This window comes from Drosophila serrata, unplaced genomic scaffold (assembly GCF_035046125.1).
Source record: "Drosophila serrata isolate PLE 108 unplaced genomic scaffold, ASM3504612v1 contig_276, whole genome shotgun sequence".
Lineage (NCBI taxonomy): Eukaryota > Metazoa > Arthropoda > Insecta > Diptera > Drosophilidae > Drosophila > Drosophila serrata.
The window spans coordinates 8,365,953-8,388,899 of NW_028257174.1; the positions used below are offsets into that span (position 1 = coordinate 8,365,953).

The following is a 22,947-nucleotide window of genomic DNA, read 5'->3' on the forward strand; positions in this document are numbered from 1 at the left end:
ATTAAAGCTAAAACCTTTTAATTTAAAATCTATTTATTTAACCTAATCGTAGAGTTTAGTTACATATTAATATTTAATAATTTTACAACTTACAGGACTGCATCCAAGCGATAGCGGACTGCGCCTTTGTATCCTCGGAATATCCGGTGATACTGTCCTTTGAGAATCATTGCAATCGCGCCCAGCAATACAAACTGGCCAAATACTGTGATGACTTCTTTGGCGATTTGCTGCTAAAGGAGCCGCTTTCGGATCATCCGGTAAAGACACCTATAAATATATATAAATATATAAATCCACTAACTCTTTCCAATTACACCCTATTAGCTGGATCCGGGACTACCTTTGCCGCCACCATGTAAGCTTAAGCGTAAAATTCTCATCAAGAACAAACGCATGAAGCCAGAGGTGGAGAAAGTCGAGCTGGAGTTGTGGCTCAAGGGTGAACTGAAGACGGACGATGATCCCGAGGAGGATGCAAGTGCCGGCAAGCCGCCAGAGGCAGCAGCTGCTCCTGCACCAGCACCAGAGGCTGCAGCTGCCACCGAAGGTGCCGCCGAGGGCGGTGGTGGGGCCGAGGCAGAGGCCGCTGCTGCCAATTATAGTGGTTCCACCACCAATGTCCATCCGTGGCTTTCATCCATGGTCAATTATGCGCAGCCCATTAAATTTCAGGGCTTTGACAAGGCAATCGGTAAGGGGTCTACATCTCAGGAATAGATCAATGAATAATATTAACCTATACTTCCTTTACAGAGAAAAACATTGCCCACAACATGTCCTCATTCGCGGAATCGGCGGGCATGAACTATTTAAAGCAGAGCTCCATCGAATTTGTCAATTACAACAAGCGTCAAATGTCACGCATTTATCCCAAGGGCACGCGTGCTGATTCCTCGAACTATATGCCGCAAGTGTTCTGGAATGCCGGCTGCCAGATGGTCTCTCTAAACTTCCAATCCTCCGATCTACCGATGCAACTTAATCAGGGCAAATTCGAGTACAATGGCGGCTGTGGTTACCTGCTGAAGCCGGACTTTATGCGACGAGCGGACAAAGACTTTGATCCTTTTGCCGATGCACCCGTAGACGGTGTAATTGCTGCCCAGTGCTCCGTGAAGGTGATAGCCGGCCAATTCTTGTCGGACAAGAAGGTGGGCACCTACGTTGAGGTAGACATGTTCGGTCTCCCCTCGGACACGGTGAAAAAGGAATTCCGCACACGATTGGTGCCCAATAACGGACTGAATCCGGTGTACAACGAGGATGCCTTCGTGTTCCGTAAGGTGGTGCTGCCGGATTTGGCTGTGCTGCGGTTTGGCGTTTATGAGGAAAGCGGCAAGATGATTGGTCAGCGAATTCTGCCGCTGGATGGCCTGCAAGCGGGCTATCGGCATGTGTCACTGCGTACCGAAGCCAATTTCCCCATGTCATTGCCCATGCTGTTCGTGAACATCGAACTGAAGATCTATGTGCCCGATGGCTTCGAGGACTTTATGGCCATGCTGTCGGATCCGCGTGGATTTGCTGGTGCTGCCAAGCAGCAAAACGAACAGATGAAGGCATTGGGCATTGAGGAGCAGAGCGGTGGAGCCGCTCGAGATGCCGGCAAGGCCAAGGAGGAAGAGAAAAAGGAGCCACCGTTGGTCTTTGAGCCGGTCACCTTGGAGTCGTTGCGCCAGGAGAAGGGCTTCCAGAAGGTGGGGAAGAAGCAAATCAAGGAGCTGGATACTCTACGCAAGAAGCATGCCAAGGAGCGTACCTCGGTGCAAAAGACCCAGAATGCGGCCATCGATAAGCTGATCAAGGGCAAGAGCAAGGATGATATACGGAATGATGCCAATATCAAGAATGCCATCAATGATCAGACCAAACAGTGGACCGATATGATTGCCCGCCACCGCAAGGAGGAGTGGGATATGCTCCGACAGCATGTCCAGGACTCGCAGGATGCCATGAAGGCTCTCATGCTCACAGTGCAGGCGGCGCAGATAAAGCAGCTCGAGGATCGTCATGCTAGGTGAGAGATATCACAGGGGATACTCTAGGAAAATTATGATAATTCATCTTATAATTTCTTTTCTACTGCAGGGATGTCAAGGATCTGAATGCCAAGCAGGCCAAGACCTCGGCGGATACCGCCAAGGAAGTGCAGAACGACAAGACGCTAAAGACCAAGAACGAAAAGGATCGGCGGCTGCGCGAGAAGCGTCAGAACAATGTCAAACGCTTCATGGAGGAAAAGAAGGTGGGTTCAAGTAATCCCAATTAAATAATTAGTTAATTAAATACTCTCATTTTTTTGTACAGCAAATCGGCGTCAAGCAGGGACGCGCCATGGAGAAACTGAAGCTGGCGCATTCGAAGCAGATCGAGGAATTCAGTACCGATGTGCAAAAGGTACTGAACGAAACTCGGCCGCAGACCGACACTATAACCAGTATTGAGACTGTACTTTAGACAACAGCCACACCTGTATAGAGAGCTAGAGGGCGATAAACCGTAAACGATAAAACCCCGATATAAACTATAACTTATAACTTATAACCAATAACTGAAACCAGAAATGAAAGCAAACAACAACTGAAATTGAAATTGAAACTATATAAACCAAAGCGAAGAAATGCATCTCCCAAGCGATTGATATTTATATATATATAGTGCCAGACAGAGAGAAAGAGTAAGAGAGAGTGTGAGAGCGAGAGCGACAGAGAGGGTCTTTCGACTGGGAATGCATCTTTCGATAACTAATAACTGATAAAACAATAACCACATAACCAATCACAAAACGAAAAAAAACCCAACCTAACCGAACCCATCCGTACTAACCTGAAAGTAATCGATCAGTCAAGTAGCTGCTAATCTTTCACACTAACTGCTAAGATGTAATTATCTACTACTACTTCCTTATATATGTATTATATATTAATATATATATATATTTATTGGTACATGTTCATTTTGATTCACAACTCACTTGTGTGCTCTCTCCCAGCCCGATTTTTTTTTATTTTCCTTCATTTTCAGTGTGGAATTTACTTACATTATGTGAAATACTTCATATTTATTAATAATTATGTATTTTCACTCTTGTATTTCCACACTGAACCTCATCAGAATTTATAGTTTATATTTAATTTGCTTTTCTGTGCTTAAGTTCTATGTGTGCACTGTGTCTCTGGCCTCTACTCCACTTTGATATTGAACCCTGATCCTTTGTGTCCCATCTTCCTGCCCTAGGTGTTATATATATTCTACTATATTTATATATATAGTTAAGATCTTGACTCGACTTCTGTTTTAACCTAGAGAATCCAAGCTCGCAGCTCAACTATCGAAAAACTACTTCATAGCTCTCCCTCTCTCTATCTCTCTCTGTGTGTCTCTTTCTCTCTGTCTCTATGTATCTCTGTCTCTTTGTATCTGTTTATCTCTTTCACCCTCGATTTGCCACGCCCCCACCCAAATATAACGCCTTGTCATTTATCGTTTGCTGTGTCGCCCGCCCTAACCTAAAACAAAAAATATTTTTTTTTTTTAAATTCCATAAAAAAATAACCAAGAAAAACTTAACGAAAATTCTCTTTTCTCTTGCTCTTTCTCTCTCTCTCTCTCTCTATTTCTCTCTTTCCCACACACACATCCATTTCTCACACACGAAACAAATTTGTTTACTTTTGCAAAAACAAAAAAACTATGTTTTGTATTTTGTTTATCACGCTGCCCGCCCGCTGTCACCATCAACGCTTCAAAAAAAAAAAATAAAAAAAAAAAAATAGCTTATGGACATGTACAAAATCGAGGAGGAGGCCTATAAGACGCAAGGAAAAACGGAGTTTTATGCCTAAGATCGACATTAAATCGATCAAAGGTTCGAGTAATCAAACCACAAACCATTACAAAATGAGGAGAGCACCGCGACATACCAAAAATATATATATGAAAAAGAAAAAGAAACATCATCGCAGCAATGATGTTTTGGGAAATTTAATTAAGATTGAAGATGCTAAACCCCATACACTTCTCACAGACACACACTTACACACATCTTCAAAAGGATTAACTTTACTTATATATATACATTATATTTATGTGTATATATATGCCCTCAAAGGCATATATGTATCTAACTTATCAACTAGAAGTCGAAAAACCAACTGGAAAGTCAACACTTTGTGCTTTATATTTATTTAAGATTCTGCGCGATGATCGCGTTAAAGATGAGTTAAGATGATTGAATGATGTTAAGGTATATATTTTATGCAGACGAAGGCGAAGCTCGTAAAGAGTATATTTTATCCCTCTCGAATCAATCCCCCCCCCCCCCCCCTCGCCCCTTTTAATTTATTTTGGAAAACAAAAACGAAAAAAGAAACAAAAAAAATTAATTATATTAAAAGGCAATGAAGAATACCAAAAAATCTTGATAGGTATTTTTGTGCTAACAACACAATAACGGTACACCGATAAGTTTAGACCACAAAAAAGAATGTAAAACTAAAAAAACAGTGCGTTTCAGAGCTGTATAACTGGGTAGGGCCAGTTGGAAATAAAATGTTTCACAGTTGCCATGCAAATATAAATAAATAGAACTCTGAAACCTTAATATATAAACGAAAAGGAACCTGACACAAAGCTTTAGCAAATTTAAATTAAATATTTGTCATTAGTATTTATTGTTTTATTACAAAAACTTTGTAAATAACCGGGGCTTTTGTGACAAAAAAAAAAAAAAATTTAAATGCTAAAATTTCAACAGGTTTCTTTTCGTATACATTAAGGTATTTTCTGTTTATTTTATTTAGCTTTCAAAGTGAAATGTTTTAATCAACAACTAGCCCTTGCCTGCATCCCACAAACATAACACACCATCAACATGTACACACTTATTCACTCATTCTGTCCCAGAATACATATAATTGTACGTTTCAAGTGAACTACTTACATGAGTTTCCGATTCTCCACCTAATAGCTTAGCGAATTAAAAAAAAAACAACTAACATTAACCAAAGTAATGCCAGTAATTCCGAGTAACTAACCCAGAAGGAACCCACAAAATGTAACCACACAAAACTCTCAGACAAAAAGAAGATCGAAAAATGTATAAACGGGATATATATAGTCTAGTCTAGTCTATATCCTGAGAGGCAGTGTTGTTGTTTTGTTTAGTTTTTTTTTTCCTTCAGAGAAAGATACAAAAATCAAGAGCATTTATTTTGCAAAGAAAGAAATAATAATAAATAAAAGAAATGATAAAACAAAAAAATAAATTCAATAAAACCTAGAGAGGAAGCTGGAAAAGCTTCAGGAAATCCCACAGCATTCACAGGTCATTGAGACGATGCAAAATAGTTTATAAAGTAAATGTTATAAAACTGAAAAAACCCAAGTATTAAATGTGTAATTAAAACAATGAAACACCCCTACCGGCAACACACACACACACTCTCTCTCTCATACTTGGACAAAACGGACACTATACGGATACGAATATGATTTATGATTTATGTGAAAAGTATTTGAGAATCGAACGAACTATCCTAACATTACAAATGTTACACTTTTTCTGATAACTATTTTTTACAAACCCCCGAATAAAGTAGCCAAATAAATGAGATACAAACACACGGAGGAGACGAACCTACACACCCGAAAGAACCTACTACTTACATACATACATAGATCTAGTGAATATATATATACCGACAATTAAGCGATACAAGCAAGAACTTAAGATAGATTCTGTTTCGAATCGTCAGACCTGTTTATGTTGCACTCCAAAAATTGCTGTTTGCATGTATTGTAGTTGTTGCAAAGAACAAACATGAAGAAAAATTTAAAACCAAATACCAATTAAAATCCAAAAATAAAAGTATAATTTAAAACAAAAACGATAAAATACAAACTAAAATGAGGTCAAAAGAAGAGCGGAAAGGCAAAAAGAAGGTCGGAAAATGTTGAGAACCTTTGTTTAATTTCCGTTTTTAAATTGAATTTAAATTTTAAAACTCAAAGAATGTGCCCTATTAATCAAAGACGAAGCGTTTACACTGTGCTATTAAGGAAACGAAAACATTTAGTTAACTCTTACAAGGTAAATGTACCAAATTATGTACTATATTTAACCTATGCATACGACTATATGATGTATTTAGAGAATTGATCAAGTTCTATGAATGTGATAAGCGGTTACATTTTATTACACGAACTTTAAACGAACAACCCAAACCGACACGAAACGAAACGAAATCCTCTTTTTTGATGCCGTGCTTTAGCTCTAGTTCAGTGTCCCCCCAATACTTTCGCCTTAGCCAACACTGGTCTTTGGTTAGCTCTTTCCGTTAGAAGTGAAAAAAAGGATAACAGGATGATGCGGTTAGGAAGAGAAAAGGAACGAATGCGAAGCTTTGTATGATATGTAATATAATGTGCCAATCCCAATGTTAACCAAAAACAAAAAAACAATGAAGAGAAAAGAAAACCTAAAAGAAAAATCGTCTAACTGAAATCTAAGAGGAACTAATTTATTTATTCGCATGTATAATGTATACATTAGATAGAGGCCTAGCCTCTTAGTCAAAAAGCCCTCAATTCTGGCACACACTCGGCATGCACATCCTGGCAATTAGCAGCAAAACTTTCTCGGGGGAAAAGCTCAAAAAAAGAGCAAGTAAAAGAGAAAAAAAGTAAAGGAACAAGAATTCACAGTCATGTCAAGGCATGTCCTGTACACAGGATCCACATAAATCAGAAGTTCCGACAGATGGCGACAGTACAACTAAATACAATTTTTAAATACTACTTTTGACCAGTATAAATATCATAAACTTAATGAAATTTGTTTCATGAATTTAAATTTTAAATATTTTCTTTATTTTGTGTAATTTTAAAATGTCTCTCATCAGAGACCGACACTTAAATCTATAAAAAATCGTTGAATGATTATTCTTTTAGAAACCTTGATTCGCTGCCTAATTGTCAGGTATTGTGCCTAGCCTCACGTAGAAAACGTGTCAATTTTGTTGAATTTTTTTTTTAATTGTTTAATATTTTTGTTGTTGTCTTGGGATCTAAATAAGTTGTAGTCTTTATAGGGAGATGAAGCGCTAGAGCGAAACTGTTACAGGATAAATGCATGACGATGAAGCAAAACCCACACTAGGGGCCACATTGATCTAGTTTGTAGTTCTGTGAGAGAGCTAACAAAAAAAAAGTAAAAAAAACCCCGCTGGATAATGAGATATAGGCGTTATCTAAATGTATCTACTCTCTAACGTATCGTATCTATTGATTACGTATTACGTGCTACGTATTACGCAGAACAACCACCTGCTGTATAAGTAATGATTACGAGAAACACATAATGTTTTAGTTTAATGAGGTCGCACGATGGATGGATGGACGGACAGATGGACGGACGGATGGACAGGTGGATGGAAGGAACCAAAACTAAACAGTCGGAGCGGAGCGAAGAAATTAACTTATATTAAATAATGCTGCGTATGAACTTATGATTATATACTATACTATATATATTACACTATTATGAGTATCCTTAAATTATGATTATAATTGCGCCACACAGAGCGTATATAAATTCAATTGCAATAAATTCTATTCCGCATCTAATCTTGTTTTCCCCTTTCCACAAAATATATTTACATATTTCTTTTGTTCACAAAGCTCCCTCCTCAAAGGGCAATTAAGTAATGAATTAAGATTAAGTTTTGGGCAATTATGCATACTTAATGATTAAAGTAAAAAGAAAATAATGGACAAGTCCCCCCCCTCAAAGCACGACGACAATTCGAACCTTGTAAAAATTAGTTTAGCTTTAATGAAGAAAACGAAAAACCAGTAAAAAAGCCGGCTAGAAAAAACATTATTGTTATAGAGCAGCCACCTACTCCTCCTACCGCACTATGCATTATTATATATATTTATATATATATATATATGTATATATATATATATATATATATGTATATCTAGATATGAATACAAACACTGGACACCCTCTCGATTTTCATGATTTTTCCTCCGGTCTGATTTTGGTTATTGGAGAAAGCGAGCAGAGAGGCTTCAGTTACAAAAAAATAAATAAACTTTAAAACCCACACACAATCCGGCAAAGAATTCTCTCTTTGCGTTGTGGCAGAAATTGTAAACATAGAAAACTAAAAGCAAAAAACATAAAAGAAAAGTAAGGAAACTGGAAAAAAAATAGAAAAACTAAGAAGTTACTGGGTGTTTTTGGTGGTTATTGGAAATAAATCTTCAAAAGAAAAGCTGTGTTTCTTCTGATCTTGTGGGCTGTTTTAAGGGATTTTCTAATATTATTTATTGATATATTTTAGTGTCATTTTCGTATTTATTCAGATTTGTTCTCGATCTGTATAGCATCATACGCACTCTGTATTTCTGTATATATTATATGTTGATCAAACAACACATTTTATTTTTCGGTTTCTATACCTTCGCAGGATATTATAATTTTAAACTTATGTTTAAATTTATGATCGTTATGCATCTTATTATTGAAAAGTCTGTTATAAAAATACAGCAATATTTACTTGGTGTTTGGTTTCACTTCCCAGAAGTAGCTCACCAATCACAATACCACAAACCCAATCTTGAGATGTTTTTAAAAACACACTCCCAAGATAGAGCCTGTGACAAGGTGACTGATGAAAGTACGATAGCATAAAAAAGAATGCTAATTCACAGTTTATTTAAAAAATTTTTTTTTTCTTTTTGTTTGGTTTTTAACATCAGCAGCCCTTTTTATCAAGAATACGACCAGAAGACATTAAAAGTACTCTTTTGGAGGTGTTCGTGACGATAAAATGCAAATGTTTCATTAAAAATGAAACACATTTTTCACTTGTTTATTGTCTGTATTTTATTTGAAACATTTTGTGTTATTTTTTTTTCTTTGTCGGATACATCATTCCTTTCTTCAGGTGCCAACCAAAAGACATTGAAAGCAATCTTTTGGACATGGTTCTGAAGGCAAGACTAATGAAAGTTTTGCTCAGGGGGTTGGATTTTTCATTTTATTTTATTATCACACTTGGGTTTGCTATGCAATATAAATTTAATTTTAGGTTCATTTTCTATTTTATTTTATTCGTTTCATTTGGTTTTCAACATTAGCAGCCCTTTTTCCTCAAGAATACTCCCAAAAGATATTAAAAGTAATCTTTTGAAAGTGTTCGTGAAGAAAAAATCCCACTGTTTCAGCACAATTTTAACTCAATTATTGTCTGCATTTGGTTTGAATTATTTTGTATTATTATTATTTTTTGTGGCAGACACCTCATTCCTTTCTCCAGGACCAAGCCAAAAGACCTTGAAAGTAATCTTTTGGACATGGTGCTGTAGGCAAGACTGATGAAAGTTTTGCTAAATAATATCAAGGCTTGGATTTTTCATTTTTTGTTTTATCTTCACACTTGGGTTTGCGATGCAATCTATTTTTTATTTACCTTTACCATCAATATAATTTCTATAAAAAATATATTTGACGGTAAGATAACTTAAAATAGACCGCTTTTAATCCCGTTCCGAACAATTCTCACTTGTTTATCTTGGTAAAAGTTTATATTATATATTATATTTATATTATTATATATTTTTTTTCAATGCTCTTATTATTTTTATTTATTTTATTTTTTTTGTCATAATATTAATTTGTAGTAATTGAAGTATACGATTTTTATACATATGAAAGAGTTGAGGATTTTTAAAAATCACGCTTTCACTATAAACGGATTCTGAATTTGGCCATGGATGGTTCTTGACCAAATTAGTGAAACCCTATAACTGCTATGATTTTAGTGAAAATATGTGGAAGCTAAGAGTTGACGATGAATTTCGTCACACACTCTTAGATATCTATATATGTGGTCGTTGTGTTTATGTTATTTCCCTTTTAAATAATGCATATAAATATAAATAAATGTTATGTAATTTTTCTTTTATGCATTGCATAAAAATATATGCATATATGCATTTTCCCGAGCAATCACACCATAAAATGCATGCCATACAGTTTATAGCTAATTTTAGTTAGCCTGTGTATGGCAGCAATCAGCTGTTTATGGCAGCACAATAACATATTGCCTAGTGTGACCAGCTGCGTATATTCAAAATATTCCCGAAAACGGTGAATCTTTCAAGTAGTTTTCTGGAAATTCGCGTAGAGATTCGGAGATTTAAAGTAAGATTCGTTGAGATTCCCTTACCTTGCTTATGTGTCCGGCGATTTTTGGGGGACAAGATGTTGAAACTCTTGGATGTGGGCGGACGGCGTTGCGGCGGAGCAGCTAGGAGATGGCTTCTGCCCGCGGGCACAGTGCGTCAGCTGTCGGATGCATCGGCGGCGGCAGCGGCAGATGAGCCCCTGCTGAGGAAGCGCAAATTCAAGCCACAACAGGCACCAGATCTCAGCGAGGAGCTGGCTGGCCAACTGCCATCAAAGGCCCGCGTTGTGATCTGTGGCGGCGGCATCACCGGCGCCTCGGTGGCCTATCACCTGGGCCTGAGCGGCTGGGGCGGCGAGACGCTGGTCGTGGAGCAGGATCGTGTGGGCGGCGAGTTGCCATGGACAGCCTGCGGGCTGGCCGGTCGCTTCGAGCCCAGTTACACGGAACTGAAGCTGGCCGAGTACTCCATCGATCTGATCAAGCGGCTGGCAGAGCAGGGACTGCCCACCGGCTGGCGTCAGGTGGGCAGCCTGAACTTGGCACGCAGCTGGGACCGAATGACGGCCTTCAATCGGATGAAGTCACAGGCGGTGGCCTGGGGCATGCACTGCGAGATTCTCTCGCCAGAGCAGTGTCGCGACCACTGTGACCTGCTCTCCCTGGACGGCATCGAGGGTGGCCTCTGGATACCCGAGGATGGAGTGTGTGACCCAATGCTGGTGTGCCAGGCCTATCTCACAGAGGCCCAGCGCCTGGGCGTCCGTGTGGTGGAGCATTGTGCCATCAAGAAGATTCACAGCGAGCATGGAAAGGTACGCGGTGTGGAGACAACGGCCGGCGACGTGGAGTGCGACTACTTTGTCAATTGCACAGGCTTCTGGGCCCGCGAGGTGGGCACTCTGTCCAAGCCGGTGGTAAAGGTGCCTTTGAAAGCGGTGGAGCATCATTATCTGCACACGCGACCCATCGAGGGACTAAGTCCAGACACACCGTTCGTCAGGGATTTCGACGGACGCATCTTCTTCCGCGAGTGCGAGGGTCATATTCTCGCCGGTGGCTTCGAGCGTGAGGCCAAGATGGTTTATGAGGATGGTGTAATACCGCTATCGCAAACGGCCAGGCAACATCCACCTGATTGGGACCACTTCCATGAGCTCCTCGATGCCCTGCTGCTCCGTGTACCCGCCTTCCGTGAAGCTACGCTCGATCGGCTGACCAACTCGCTGCAGGTCTTCTCGCCTGACTGCAAATGGATTTTGGGCGAGGCGCCAGAGATACAGAATTACTATGTGGCTGCTGGCAACAAGACAATGGGAGTCTCCGCCTCGGGAGGCATTGGACGCGTACTCACCGATCTGATTACGAAGGGTTCTACCTATCTGGATCTGCACATTTTGGACATTAGTCGGTTCCTGGGGCTGCATAACAATCGCAAGTTCCTGCGAGATCGCTGCAAGGAGGCACCTGGCAAGCACTTTGAGATCAACTATCCCTTTGAGGAGTTCCAAACCGGACGGAATCTGCGCATGTCACCCATCTATCCCCAGCTGAAGGAGGCGGGCGCTGTCTTTGGCCAGTCGATGGGGTACGAGCGACCCAACTACTTTGATCAGCAGGATAAACAAGGTGTGTATTAAGTAGAATATTTTTTGGAAAAGGTATAAACATAAAGAAAAGAGGAATTAGTATATACATATATCAAAGACTAAAAAATATAATTATTATTTATCAGACGTAATGCTTACCCTATTAATCCTTATGTTTATGGTTGACAATGGCTATATGGTGCAATTCTTTAAGCCCCATTTTGAAAACTCAAGGTTATGAATAATTGCAGCACCTAACCGGCATCACCATGTTTATGATTTTGAGGATTTAAAAAGTTAAAGTAAATTTTTATAGGTAGATTTTGGTAACAATAATAAATGGTTAGCAAGCGGTGTACTGAGCCATAGCAAAATCCAGTAAACAGCATAAAAACCATCACCAACAGAGAAATATATAAGATAAATGTGTATAGTGAGAATAGGGTTCTTTAAGAAAAATTTATCTACACACTTCATTACTTAATTAATTTCCCTCTATCTCCACAGATGAGTTTGGTTTGCCCCGCTTCCGTATTGCCCAGACTCGCACCTTTGGCAAGCCGCCGTGGTTCGATCATGTGGCCTCCGAGTATCGAGCCTGTCGCGAGCGTATTGGCATCGCTGACTATAGCTCCTTCACCAAGTATGACTTCTGGTCGAAGGGCAATGAGGTAGTGGATCTTCTACAGTATCTGTGCTCCAACGATGTGGATGTGGCTGTGGGTTCCATCATACACACGGGCATGCAGAATCCCAATGGTGGCTACGAGAACGATTGCTCCCTGGCCCGGCTCTCAGAACGACAGTGAGTTAACACAAAGGAGATGGTATTACCAAGACTTAATACTCTTTTCTCTCCTTTAGTTACATGATGATTGCTCCCACCATTCAGCAGACACGCTCCATGTGCTGGATACGCAAGCACATGCCCGATCATCTCAAGGCCAAAGTGAACGTGGCGGATGTCACCTCAATGTATACAGCCATCTGCATTCTGGGACCCTATTCGCGCATCCTGCTGTCCGAGCTCACCGACACGGATCTCACGCCCAAGAGCTTCCCCTTCTTCACGTACAAGGTAAGTAGTTAATGTGTGTATCCTCCAGGAAACACTCCAACCTTTGCTTGAATCCCTTGCAGGAACTGGATGTGGGTTTGGCGGATGGCATTCGAGTGCTAAACATCACCCACACTGGCGAATTGGGCTATGTCCTTTATATACCCAACGAATATGCTCTGCATGTATACTCCAGGCTCTATCAGGCGGGCCAGAAGTTTAATATACAGCATGCAGGTGAGTTTGGATAGAGATCTATTGGTATTTCATGAATTTTATATTGTTTTTTTATTCATTTTAGGCTACTATGCCACACGAGCCCTGCGCATTGAAAAGTTCTATGCATTTTGGGGCCAAGATTTGGATACCTTTACCACACCCCTGGAATGCGGTCGCAGTTGGCGCGTCAAGTTCAATGTAAGTTCTTTGGCAGCTGGGCAGGATTGTCAGCCAACTAATTTCTTGATTCAATTCTTAAATACTTCACAGAAACCCATCGACTTTATTGGGCGCAGTGCTTTGCTTAAGCAACGCGAGGAGGGTGTGAAGCGTATGTATGTGCAGCTGCTGCTCAACGATCACGATCACGAAGTGGATATGTGGTGCTGGGGCGGTGAGCCCATTTACCGCGACGGCGTCTATGTGGGCATGACCACGACCACCGGCTATGGTTACACGTTCGAGAAGCAGGTCTGCCTCGGATTTGTGCGCAACTTTGATGAGGCAGGCGGCGAACTGCCGGTGACCAATGAATATGTCCTCTCTGGTCACTATGAGGTGGAGGTGGCCGGTGTAAGATTTGAGGCCAAGGTTAATCTGCATTCACCGAATCTGCCCACCAAGTTTCCAGATCGGGAGCGCGAGGCTTATCATGCCACACGTGACAAGCCGGATCAGGCGGATCTCCTCTCGTTTGGCGGTGCTGGAGTTGTTACCGGCACCGGCACGCCAACGGGAACGCTGTGAGGAGGAGGATCATCTTCCGACTGTGCTCAGCTCTCGTTCGTTTCTAGTTCAACTTGAGTCTCAAAAAAAGGAAAGCGATATTATTCGATTTAGTAGGCAGGCAGCATAAGAAAAGGAATCGAGCGAAAAGTTTAGATAGACAAAATGGTAGCAACCATACAAAAAACCATACAAAAAAAAGAAGGGAAGGGAGAAGAATATTATATATTATACAAAACAAAACAAGGCAGTATCAAAGCATTTCTTTGAATCAGATTGTCAATTTTTACAAAGGGACTTGTGATTTACTATAACAAAATACAATAATGATAAACGCTTTGATACTGTTCTTTTTCGCATATATATATGCATATATTGTAACATTTTCTGACTGTGTAATGAGTGAGAGATGATAACCAAAATGTTTGCTTGCTCAGTCACTTGACTTTGATATGATAAGGAGCAGGTCTTTCTTGTTTTTTTTTTTTCTATATTATTATTTTTTTTTTTTTGTCGTGGCACATTGTTGAGAAACGGCACAAGATTTATACCGAAAAAATATATTTATATTGTTTAAAGGGGTATGCAGTCTTTTGGGAGCAGCTTTGGCCTAATCCCCCAAAGCGGCTAACTCGTAGCATCTGTTGGCCAATATGCAAAATTGCGCTCGAGGCGTGTGTTTTGATGGCTAAGACACTCAGGCGTGTGCTAATGCCCGAAAACTCTCTGGCCCAAGATTTGTGGATCAGCACATGTTTTGGCCAAGTTTCGTCTCTGGTTTTGGTTTGCTTTACTTTACTTTGCTTTCTGGCAAAAGTTTGCTCGCTTAACGAAAAATACAGGCTACTGGCAGCGGTGGTTGATGGTGGTGGTGGTGGTCGTCGTCTGCTGTTGTCTTACGTCCTGGAGGCGCTTTTCGGCCACGCTTGGCTAACTCTTGTGGCCAAGTTCGGTCTTGGGCTCTCCAAGCATTCGCTGCTGTTCGCTCTGTGTGTAGGATTACAAACTATCTTTTTGTTAGTAATTAGCTGCACACGATAAACGTGACATTATTATTGTTTGCCAGTTTGGCAGTTGGGCAAAAGTTTGTGGGTCTGTCTTTTACCTTCCCCCATCTCTTCTGTTCCTTGGGTGCATTTGAATTTTAAACTGGGCATGGAGGGGGAGCAAGAGGCGGAGCTGTCCTGGTCTGCTCTGGCCGTTTTACAAATGAGTATTTGTTAAATCAAAAATTCAAGTGGCAACGCCGCACTCCGATGGCGCCAGCTCCAGCTCCATCATCATCATCCCACAGACGCCGCCAGCGCCACATCCCAAGGAGAAATGATCAATTTTGGAGCCGCCATATCCCAGAGTCTACGTCCACAGCCACAGCCACAGCCGCAGCCACATCCACTGTCTGTGGTGGCTCCGCCTTCGGGTCGTGTAATTTATGCCCATTTATTGTGTGGTCGCTCCTACCGTCTTGCCTGTGGTTTCTCGACCAGCAACCGGCGCACATCTGTGGATCTGCGGAGAGCAATCACCGAATTTGCATACAAATGTCCCAGCTTTGACTCCAACTCGGACTCGGATTTGGATTCAGATTCTGTTTCTGTTTCTGTTACTGATTCTGATTTCGATTTCCAGTGCCTGTCCCCCAGTCCCTCCTCAGTCCGCGTCTAGGGTCAATTTCAATTTGTGGTCACTCGGAGATGGGGGTCTACAAACTCGGGGATTGCACATGGCATGCATCCGTGTACATGACATGCCAGTGTTTGGAGCAACTTGGAGCCTCTACTGATGTCGCTTTTTTGGCCAATTTAATTCATCATCATTTTGACAGATGATGAATCGCCTTTGAATCTAATTATAAGTTTTCTTCTTGGGTGGTTTCAACTCTTTTTATGCATGAAAATAATATTATATTTTTTTATTATAGGTTAAAAAAAATAGTTTAAAAGCAAAACAAAATCAAACCGCAGATATTCTTTGAACAACGACCGAAACATAACCCCAAATTGAAATCAAAAAGTAGGGTTAAAGACGAATGAAAATGGCGACCATTTTTTATGTGTGCGTGTGTGATTGTATAAGTGTGCATCTTCAACCACAAAAAAAAGCGAACGAAACTTGTATGTGTGTGTATGTGTAAGCATGTGCGCATGCGTGCCTGCGAAAATTTCCACTTGAACCTCTACTTAAATTGAAGAGTTCCGTTTTCCTTTTGAAACAAAATGTATAAAATACACAAGGACCTTGATATATTTTTTTAGGAAGTATAAATTTATGCATTATTTAAAAGTTTAAGACCATAAAAAAACTATATAACACCCACACACGCGGACACACGTTTAATTTCTTATGCAAATTAAATATTTCGGTTTCAATTTTCTTACTTATGTACCATTTCTTCTTGTAAAACAGAACACTATTTTCTTCTATATCTCACTTATTTTCACTTTTTTTTTATATAAGAACTGCACTCTTTCAATTTTCGGTAATTTCAACCTTTCTTGTTCTAAATTTCTGGCGAAATGATGGAGGGTCGGGCTTTTTCAACGGAATTCGATTGTTTGAGTTATCGGGCGCTATTCGATATGAATTTATATTTAAAATTTGGAAGTTTATGAGGTGGACAGCCCTAAGACATTGGTGATGCCAGATCATGTCCAAGAAAATCGGGAGAATAGAGAGAGCAAAACAGAAAATGGAATAAAAAAAAAGAATATAGAACAAATGTGATAGATTAAATAATTACACATCTGGTATTTGGGATTAAATCTGGATATGTTTTAGAGAGTTTTTAAGGTCCTGTTTTTCGATTTGATCTATTAATAATATACATATGTAGATCTAGGAATATAGATATAAGATATTATATACTCTTGCAGGTTATTATCATTTGAATCTGAAGTTTAAATTGCAGTGAAGACATCATTTCCGATCCAACATATCATATATATTCTTGATCAGGATCAACAGGCAAATCTTTCTAGCTATATCTGGCAGAAAAAAAATTGTTTCAAAAATTTTAAATTTTTGCAAAAGAGGGAAAAAAGGAAAGGGGTTACATCATTAAAATTTGCAAAAATCGGCAAAAATTTACATTTTAAACTGAGTATGCAGATTTATTACCCCATAAAAAACAAACAGGGGAAAGCTTTCCGAATTAAAATTAATGATTTTTTGGCAGAGTTATGAGATTTTTAAACTTTGATTTTTCCGTAAAAATGTTCATATAAAGATATTAATAAAAATGGGAATTTTTTCAGCTTAGATAAAATCGATTTGCCAGTTCTATCCTATAAATCAATAAACAAATTTCAAGGGTAGATAAACTTGGGTGTCCCGAAGTTAGTTTCCATTCTTGTTTGTATTTTCAATATTGAATTATCAATTTAATTTTAAATTGATTAATTTACGTAAATCATTTATTTTTAATAGCTTGCCTGGTGTTATAATTTCAGTCAGAAGCTTGTTATTATGTGAAGGAGTCATTTCCGACCCTATAAATTATATATATTCTTGATCAGGATCAACAGGCAAATCTTTCTAGCTATATCTGGCAGAAAAAAAATTGTTTCAAAAATTTTAAATTTTTGCAAAAAAAGGAAAGGGGTTACATCATTAAAATTTGCAAAAATCGGCCAAAATTTACATTTTAAACTGAATATGCAGATTTATTACCCCATAAAAAAGTAACAGGGGAAAGCTTTCCGAATTGAAATTAATGCTTTTTTGGCAGAGTTATGAGATTTTTAAACTATGATTTTTCCAAAAAAATTTTCATATAAAAATATTCATAAAAATGGGAATTTTTTAAGCTTAGATAAGATCGATTTGCCAGTTCTATCCTATAAATCAATAAACAAATTTCAAGGGTAGATAAACTTGGGTGGCCCGAAGTTAGTTTCCATTCTTGTTTGTATTTTCAATATTGAATTGTCAATTTAATTTTAAAATTGCTTAACTTACGTAAATTATTTATTTTTAATAGCTTGCCTGGTCTATAATTTCAGTCAGAAGCTTGTTATTATGAGAAGGAAATGATTCCGACCCTATAAATTATATATATTCTTTATCCGGATCAACAGGCGAATTTTTCTAGCTATATCTGGTAGAAAAAAAATTTTTTCCAAAAATTTTAAATTTTTGGAAAAAAAGGAAAGGGGTTACATCATTAAAATTTGCAAAAATCGACCAAAATTTACATTTTAAACTGAGTATGCAGATTTATTACCCCATAAAAAACTAACAGGGGAAAGCTTTCCGAATTAAAATTAATTATTTTTTTGGCTGAGTTATGGATTTTCTAAAGTTTGATTTATGCAAATAAAATGCATATAAAAAGATTGATAAATATTGATTTAAAAATGCAAAATATTCATTACCTTTTGAAAGCATAAACTAATGATAGACAATGATTGTGATATATATTTCCGATATGCAATCAAACTCTTAATAAAATATTGATAAAGTATTGGAAGAAATTCGAAAATTTTATTTAAATTTGTATCTTTAATATAGGCATTTATTATTTAGAGAAAGGCTTTTCAAGTCAAACTTGGATTAGTTATAATCGATTTCAAATCAATTAATCGTTTAATAAAGGGTATACACGCTCTGTCTTCCCAAAATTAAATTCTCTCTTGTTATTCTTGTTATAAATTGATTTCTTTTTTAAATTTTATGATTTAAATAAGATTTAATTTTAGATTAAATTCGTATTAGTACCTAAGATAGGAAGTGCTTAATTCTATTGAATCTTAATCATATTGAGGTCTGTTCCCTACCCAAATCCATCGAATCTATCGACAATAGGCTCTGGCAATCTGTTTTGTGGCAATCAAGGCCCGTTGTCCGTTCAGGTCCCAGGCCAGTGGGCCAATATTTGCCCAGCCGCCGGTCGTCATTGGCATCGGATGTTTGCACGAAATTAACAAATGCCGGGGCTCCAGCTTCAGAGAGCTCTCCACGCCACTCCACTTCACTCTGGTCCGGTCCGGTCTGGTCTGGGATTAGTTCCAATGGGATAATGATTTCAAATCTGTGGCCGAAAGTAATGCGCCTCATTAGAGGTTGAGCTCCGGATTCGTATACGGATTCGTGGACTTTCGAAGGCCAAAAGAACAAGAATGAGGGATGTGTCGCCGCCTTGGGCCTGCGAATGATGCCATGCCATCGTCGTTATCCCCGAGGCCAAGAGCTTTGTTTGCCTAATTTTCCACGTTGATTTTCTAGCCGCAAAACAAATGAAACGTTCGCTGCATATTAAGCATCTAATTTAATTTGCTGAAAAACGAAATCAGAACCAAAACCGAAACGAAGCTGGTGCCGAAAAAAAGAAGTGGAAAAGTCAACCCCCGAGAAAAGGGACGACCTTTGGGTGGTGGTGGGTTGGCTTAGTTAGAAGCTTGGGGAGTGGTTAGTCCTGCGATTGTCCTGGCTTAAATGCTTCATAATGAAAATCTGTGATATCTTGCGGTCGGTCTTTGATTTTTCCCCCCTGCTTTTTGTTTGCCAAAGCTCCGCCGTATGCCGCCGCTCAAGTGCCTGATGGTTGATGTTGATTGTCTGTCAATAGAAGTTCCGGATGACGGCGACAAGTTACCCCGGACTTTGGGCTCTCCATCTCTCGGGGGGATTACAACTTGCGAGTGCCGGGCACGTCCCAAGAAGTTATTAGTGACCGTGCCTAAGCCTTTGATTGCCCCATCTCCAACCCATCCCACTCGGTTCTCTCCCCTCGACACGAATCAATCCTAATTTGTTTACGGGCTTCTTATGGGCACTTGGAGCAAATTGCATTTGAATGCGTCGCTCCGATTGGCTTAAATTTCTGGGCTCTGTGTGTGGTTCTACTTCTACGTCTGGGTGTCGGTCCGCAGATCTGGTGACAAAGTCAAGCTACTTTCAATGGATAACATTTTAATACGCGGTCGCCCCAGCAGTGCACAGTGGTTCAGGGATGCAGGGAAATGTCGAAGGAAATTGAATTTAGAAAATTGGGACTTTTAAACTGAAAGTAAAATCAATTATTAATATTAAAGGTCAACATCCAAACAAAAACTAATATAATAAAGGTTTGTGAATTGATATTAATGTTTTATTTTAATGTTTTAATTTTATCTACATTAATCTATTATAAAATAAATATTGAAAAATTAGCGATAAATATAAATTTAAAATTATTTAAAGAAACGCATTTTTGAGATCTTCTTGAGTTCATATCATGGCCATTTAGCAAAGGATTTTAAAAAGTTATATTTATTTTGATTCGCAATTAAAATCCTAATTGATTAATAATATAATATTGAGAAAAAATTTTTCAAAAATTTTTTTTTTACCAATTTTTCAAAAAATAATATGTACCAAAATTCGCAACAATTTGAATTTTTAAATTAAATATGCAGGTTTATAGAGCCGATAAAAACTAGCACAAAAAAGCTTTCCGAATAAAAATTAAGACATTTTTGGCTTAGTTATGATCATTTTCCAATTTGGTTTTCCAAAGTTTGCTCTATATAATTTTAAAAATTAATATTTATTAATTATTTAATATCTTCTTTCAGGACTTAACTTGGAACTTAACTAGAGTTTTTAATGTGGACACTGTGCCACCTTCAGCTCTGGTGCCGCGACATCCTCATCCTCGTACCCACTCCATTGGCCCGAGTGACATGGCACGCTCCGCTTTCCGCGCCTTTGCATGCGACGAGTTTGTCACTGTGATTTATGCCTGAGAGGGTTGCACTGCAGCCGTCAGTGTGGAAAGCGAGTGAAAAGCTGTGGGCGGAATGGGGCGGTGGCTGTGAAAAGCGGCTGGAGTGGGTGGGGTTGGGTGCTCGATGAATAGCCAAAAAAGCGAGCGCGCGCATACATTGAACCACGGAGCAAGTGGCGACGACGGCGGCGGCAGTCAAAAAGGCAGCCGAGCAGAGGAAGCCAGAGCCAGTCAGGCGCTAGCAGGCGTCAACAGGATGCCAAGGATGAGAGGGAGGACCAGCAGCAGGAACAGAAGCAGGAGCAGGAGCAGGCTTCCAAGGAGGGTTGCGATAACAGTGTCATTGGCAGCGTCGACGGCGTCACTTTGCGCACTGCCGCCAAGTGCAGCCACCAGAACCGAAACCGAGTTCGAAGCCTCAGCCACATCTCCAGCACATCTTCTGCCCATCTCCAGCCTTATCCAATAACCAAATCAGTACCAAAAATCCAACCCCCGGCCTGAAATCCACGCCCAGCTAGCTACAATTGAAAATTTTATTTCAATTTTATGGCTTTTGGGAATTAAATTGTTGTCAGCGCCGTCGACGCGGCATATAAAATTAAGCCGAGAGGCAGCAGCGATGCGATTTGCATAGAGAAAACCAGGGGCTAGAGGTGTGACCTCTAACCCCATCCCCAACCCAGAAACAAACAAAAAAGACAGCGATGAGGAAGCAACACACACCCAGAAATTCCTCTCCCGCTGGGCCTGCGGTCTTTAACATTTAGCAAAACATTTGATTGCCATCGGTATTATCCTCGCGAAGGGGAAAGCAGATCCTTGAAATGGGCTGATTGCCTGGGAGGAGTAGAACACATGCACAAACACATATATCTCCATAAAAGATTAAATAAAAAATTTTTTAAAGTGTCACAAACCTGCAATGTATTTTTATTGAAGTCAAATTTGGGAAAATTACAAATCCTAAACATTATTTTTAGGATTTTAAAATGTATTTATTTAGCTTCCAAAGGTTTTAATGATCATCTATTTATCTATTTTCTTCTTTTGTTGTTCTAATCTGCAAATTGTTCTTCTTAATGAGTTGTTTTTGTGGATTTTGTCGATTTTGTTGTTTTTGTTGTTTTTGTTGTTTTTGCTGTTTTTGTTGTTTTTGTTGTTTTTGTTGTTTTTGTTGTTTTTGTTGTTGTTGTTGTTGTTGTTGTTGTTGTTGTTGTTGTTGTTGTTTTTGTTGTTGTTGTTGTTGTTGTTGTTGTTGTTGTTGTTGTTGTTGTTGTTGTTGTTGTTGTTGTTGTTGTTGTTGTTGTTGTTGTTGTTGTTGTTGTTGTTGTTCATGTTGTTGTTGTACATACTGTGCAAATCGTGCGGTTGTGTGTTGTGCATACTGTGAAATCGTGCGGTTGTGTGTTGCCAAGCCAAGCCTTCGATGTGCTCGGTGTCACTTAAAATTCGACCTGAAATACCAGGCGAACAGAAGGCAGCAGCAAGCAAATTTAATTTTCTGCAAAATCATTTTTCACCCTAAAAGCATGCTACATCGCACCCTAGAAGTATGCTGCACTTTTTTTTCAATTGCATACTTCTGCATATTTTTGGCATTGCATACTTCTAGGGTGCGGTGTAGCATGCTTTTAGGGTGAAAAATGATTTTGCAGAAAATTAAATTTGCTTGCTGCTGCCTTCTGTTCGCCTGGTATTTCAGGTCGAATTTTAAGTGACACCGAGCACATCGAAGGCTTGGCTTGGCAACACACAACCGCACGATTTCACAGTATGTACAACACACAACCGCACGATTTGCACAGTATGTACAACAACAACAACATGAACAACAACAACAACAACAACAACAACAACAACAACAACAACAACAACAACAACAACAACAACAACAACAACAACAACAACAACAACAAAAACAACAACAACAACAACAACAACAAAAACAACAACAACAACAACAACAACAAAAATTACAACAACAACAAAAACAACAAAAATTACAAAAACAACAAAAATTAAAATTTAAAGTTGTTCTTTAATAGTTGTTCTTCTAAGACAGATCTTGTTGTTCTTGTAGACAAAAACCATCCTTCAATTTGCTAATTTTCACTCTAAAATTCCCAATTCCTTGATTTAAATTAATGTTTTTGTAATTTTTGTTTATTTTCTAGCTTCCATTATTGATGCTTACACTTTGTATTTAGTAGAGTTATGTCTGGTGAGTTTTTGGTAGAGAAAAATGTTGTTTTCTTCGCTGTCCTAGGCATTTTCCCGTTTAAAACCCAAAAAGAAAACCTACGAGATTCTCAATAGGAAAACTTTAAGTTTGCCACAAGCCTGCGAGCAATTTGCAATTTGATCTTATCCGGGCGCAGGAATGGCAGACGTATGCAGGATGCAGGATACAGGGCCAGGTCCCGCATAAAAACCTCTAAAGCT

At 39.2% G+C, this 22,947-nt stretch overlaps 2 protein-coding genes across 8 annotated transcripts in view; both read left to right on the forward strand.

Annotated features, from left to right (window-relative positions):
- norpA (no receptor potential A) overlaps positions 1-7,629 on the forward strand; it is a 64,605-nt gene extending 56,976 nt beyond the window's left edge. For all 7 annotated transcript variants that reach the window (XM_086836144.1, XM_086836141.1, XM_086836145.1 and 4 more), the window contains 6 exons: positions 96-260; positions 328-694; positions 757-2,020; positions 2,092-2,248; positions 2,311-2,400; positions 3,780-7,629. In XM_086836144.1, coding sequence (XP_086692270.1) covers positions 96-260; positions 328-694; positions 757-2,020; positions 2,092-2,248; positions 2,311-2,400; positions 3,780-3,848 — 2,112 coding nt within the window. In that variant the 3' untranslated portion in view covers positions 3,849-7,629. The remainder of the gene's footprint in view (positions 1-95; positions 261-327; positions 695-756; positions 2,021-2,091; positions 2,249-2,310; positions 2,401-3,779) is intronic.
- Positions 7,630-8,932: 1,303 nt separating this feature from the next.
- On the forward strand, positions 8,933-21,421 carry LOC110181882 (pyruvate dehydrogenase phosphatase regulatory subunit, mitochondrial). The gene is made up of 7 exons (XM_020949810.2): positions 8,933-11,834; positions 12,302-12,599; positions 12,659-12,872; positions 12,935-13,088; positions 13,153-13,268; positions 13,341-19,861; positions 20,351-21,421. The coding sequence occupies exons 1-6, from the start codon at positions 10,283-10,285 to the stop codon at positions 13,815-13,817; spliced, it is 2,811 nt and encodes a 936-aa protein (XP_020805469.2). The 5' UTR covers positions 8,933-10,282; the 3' UTR covers positions 13,818-19,861; positions 20,351-21,421.
- Positions 21,422-22,947: the final 1,526 nt, after the last annotated feature.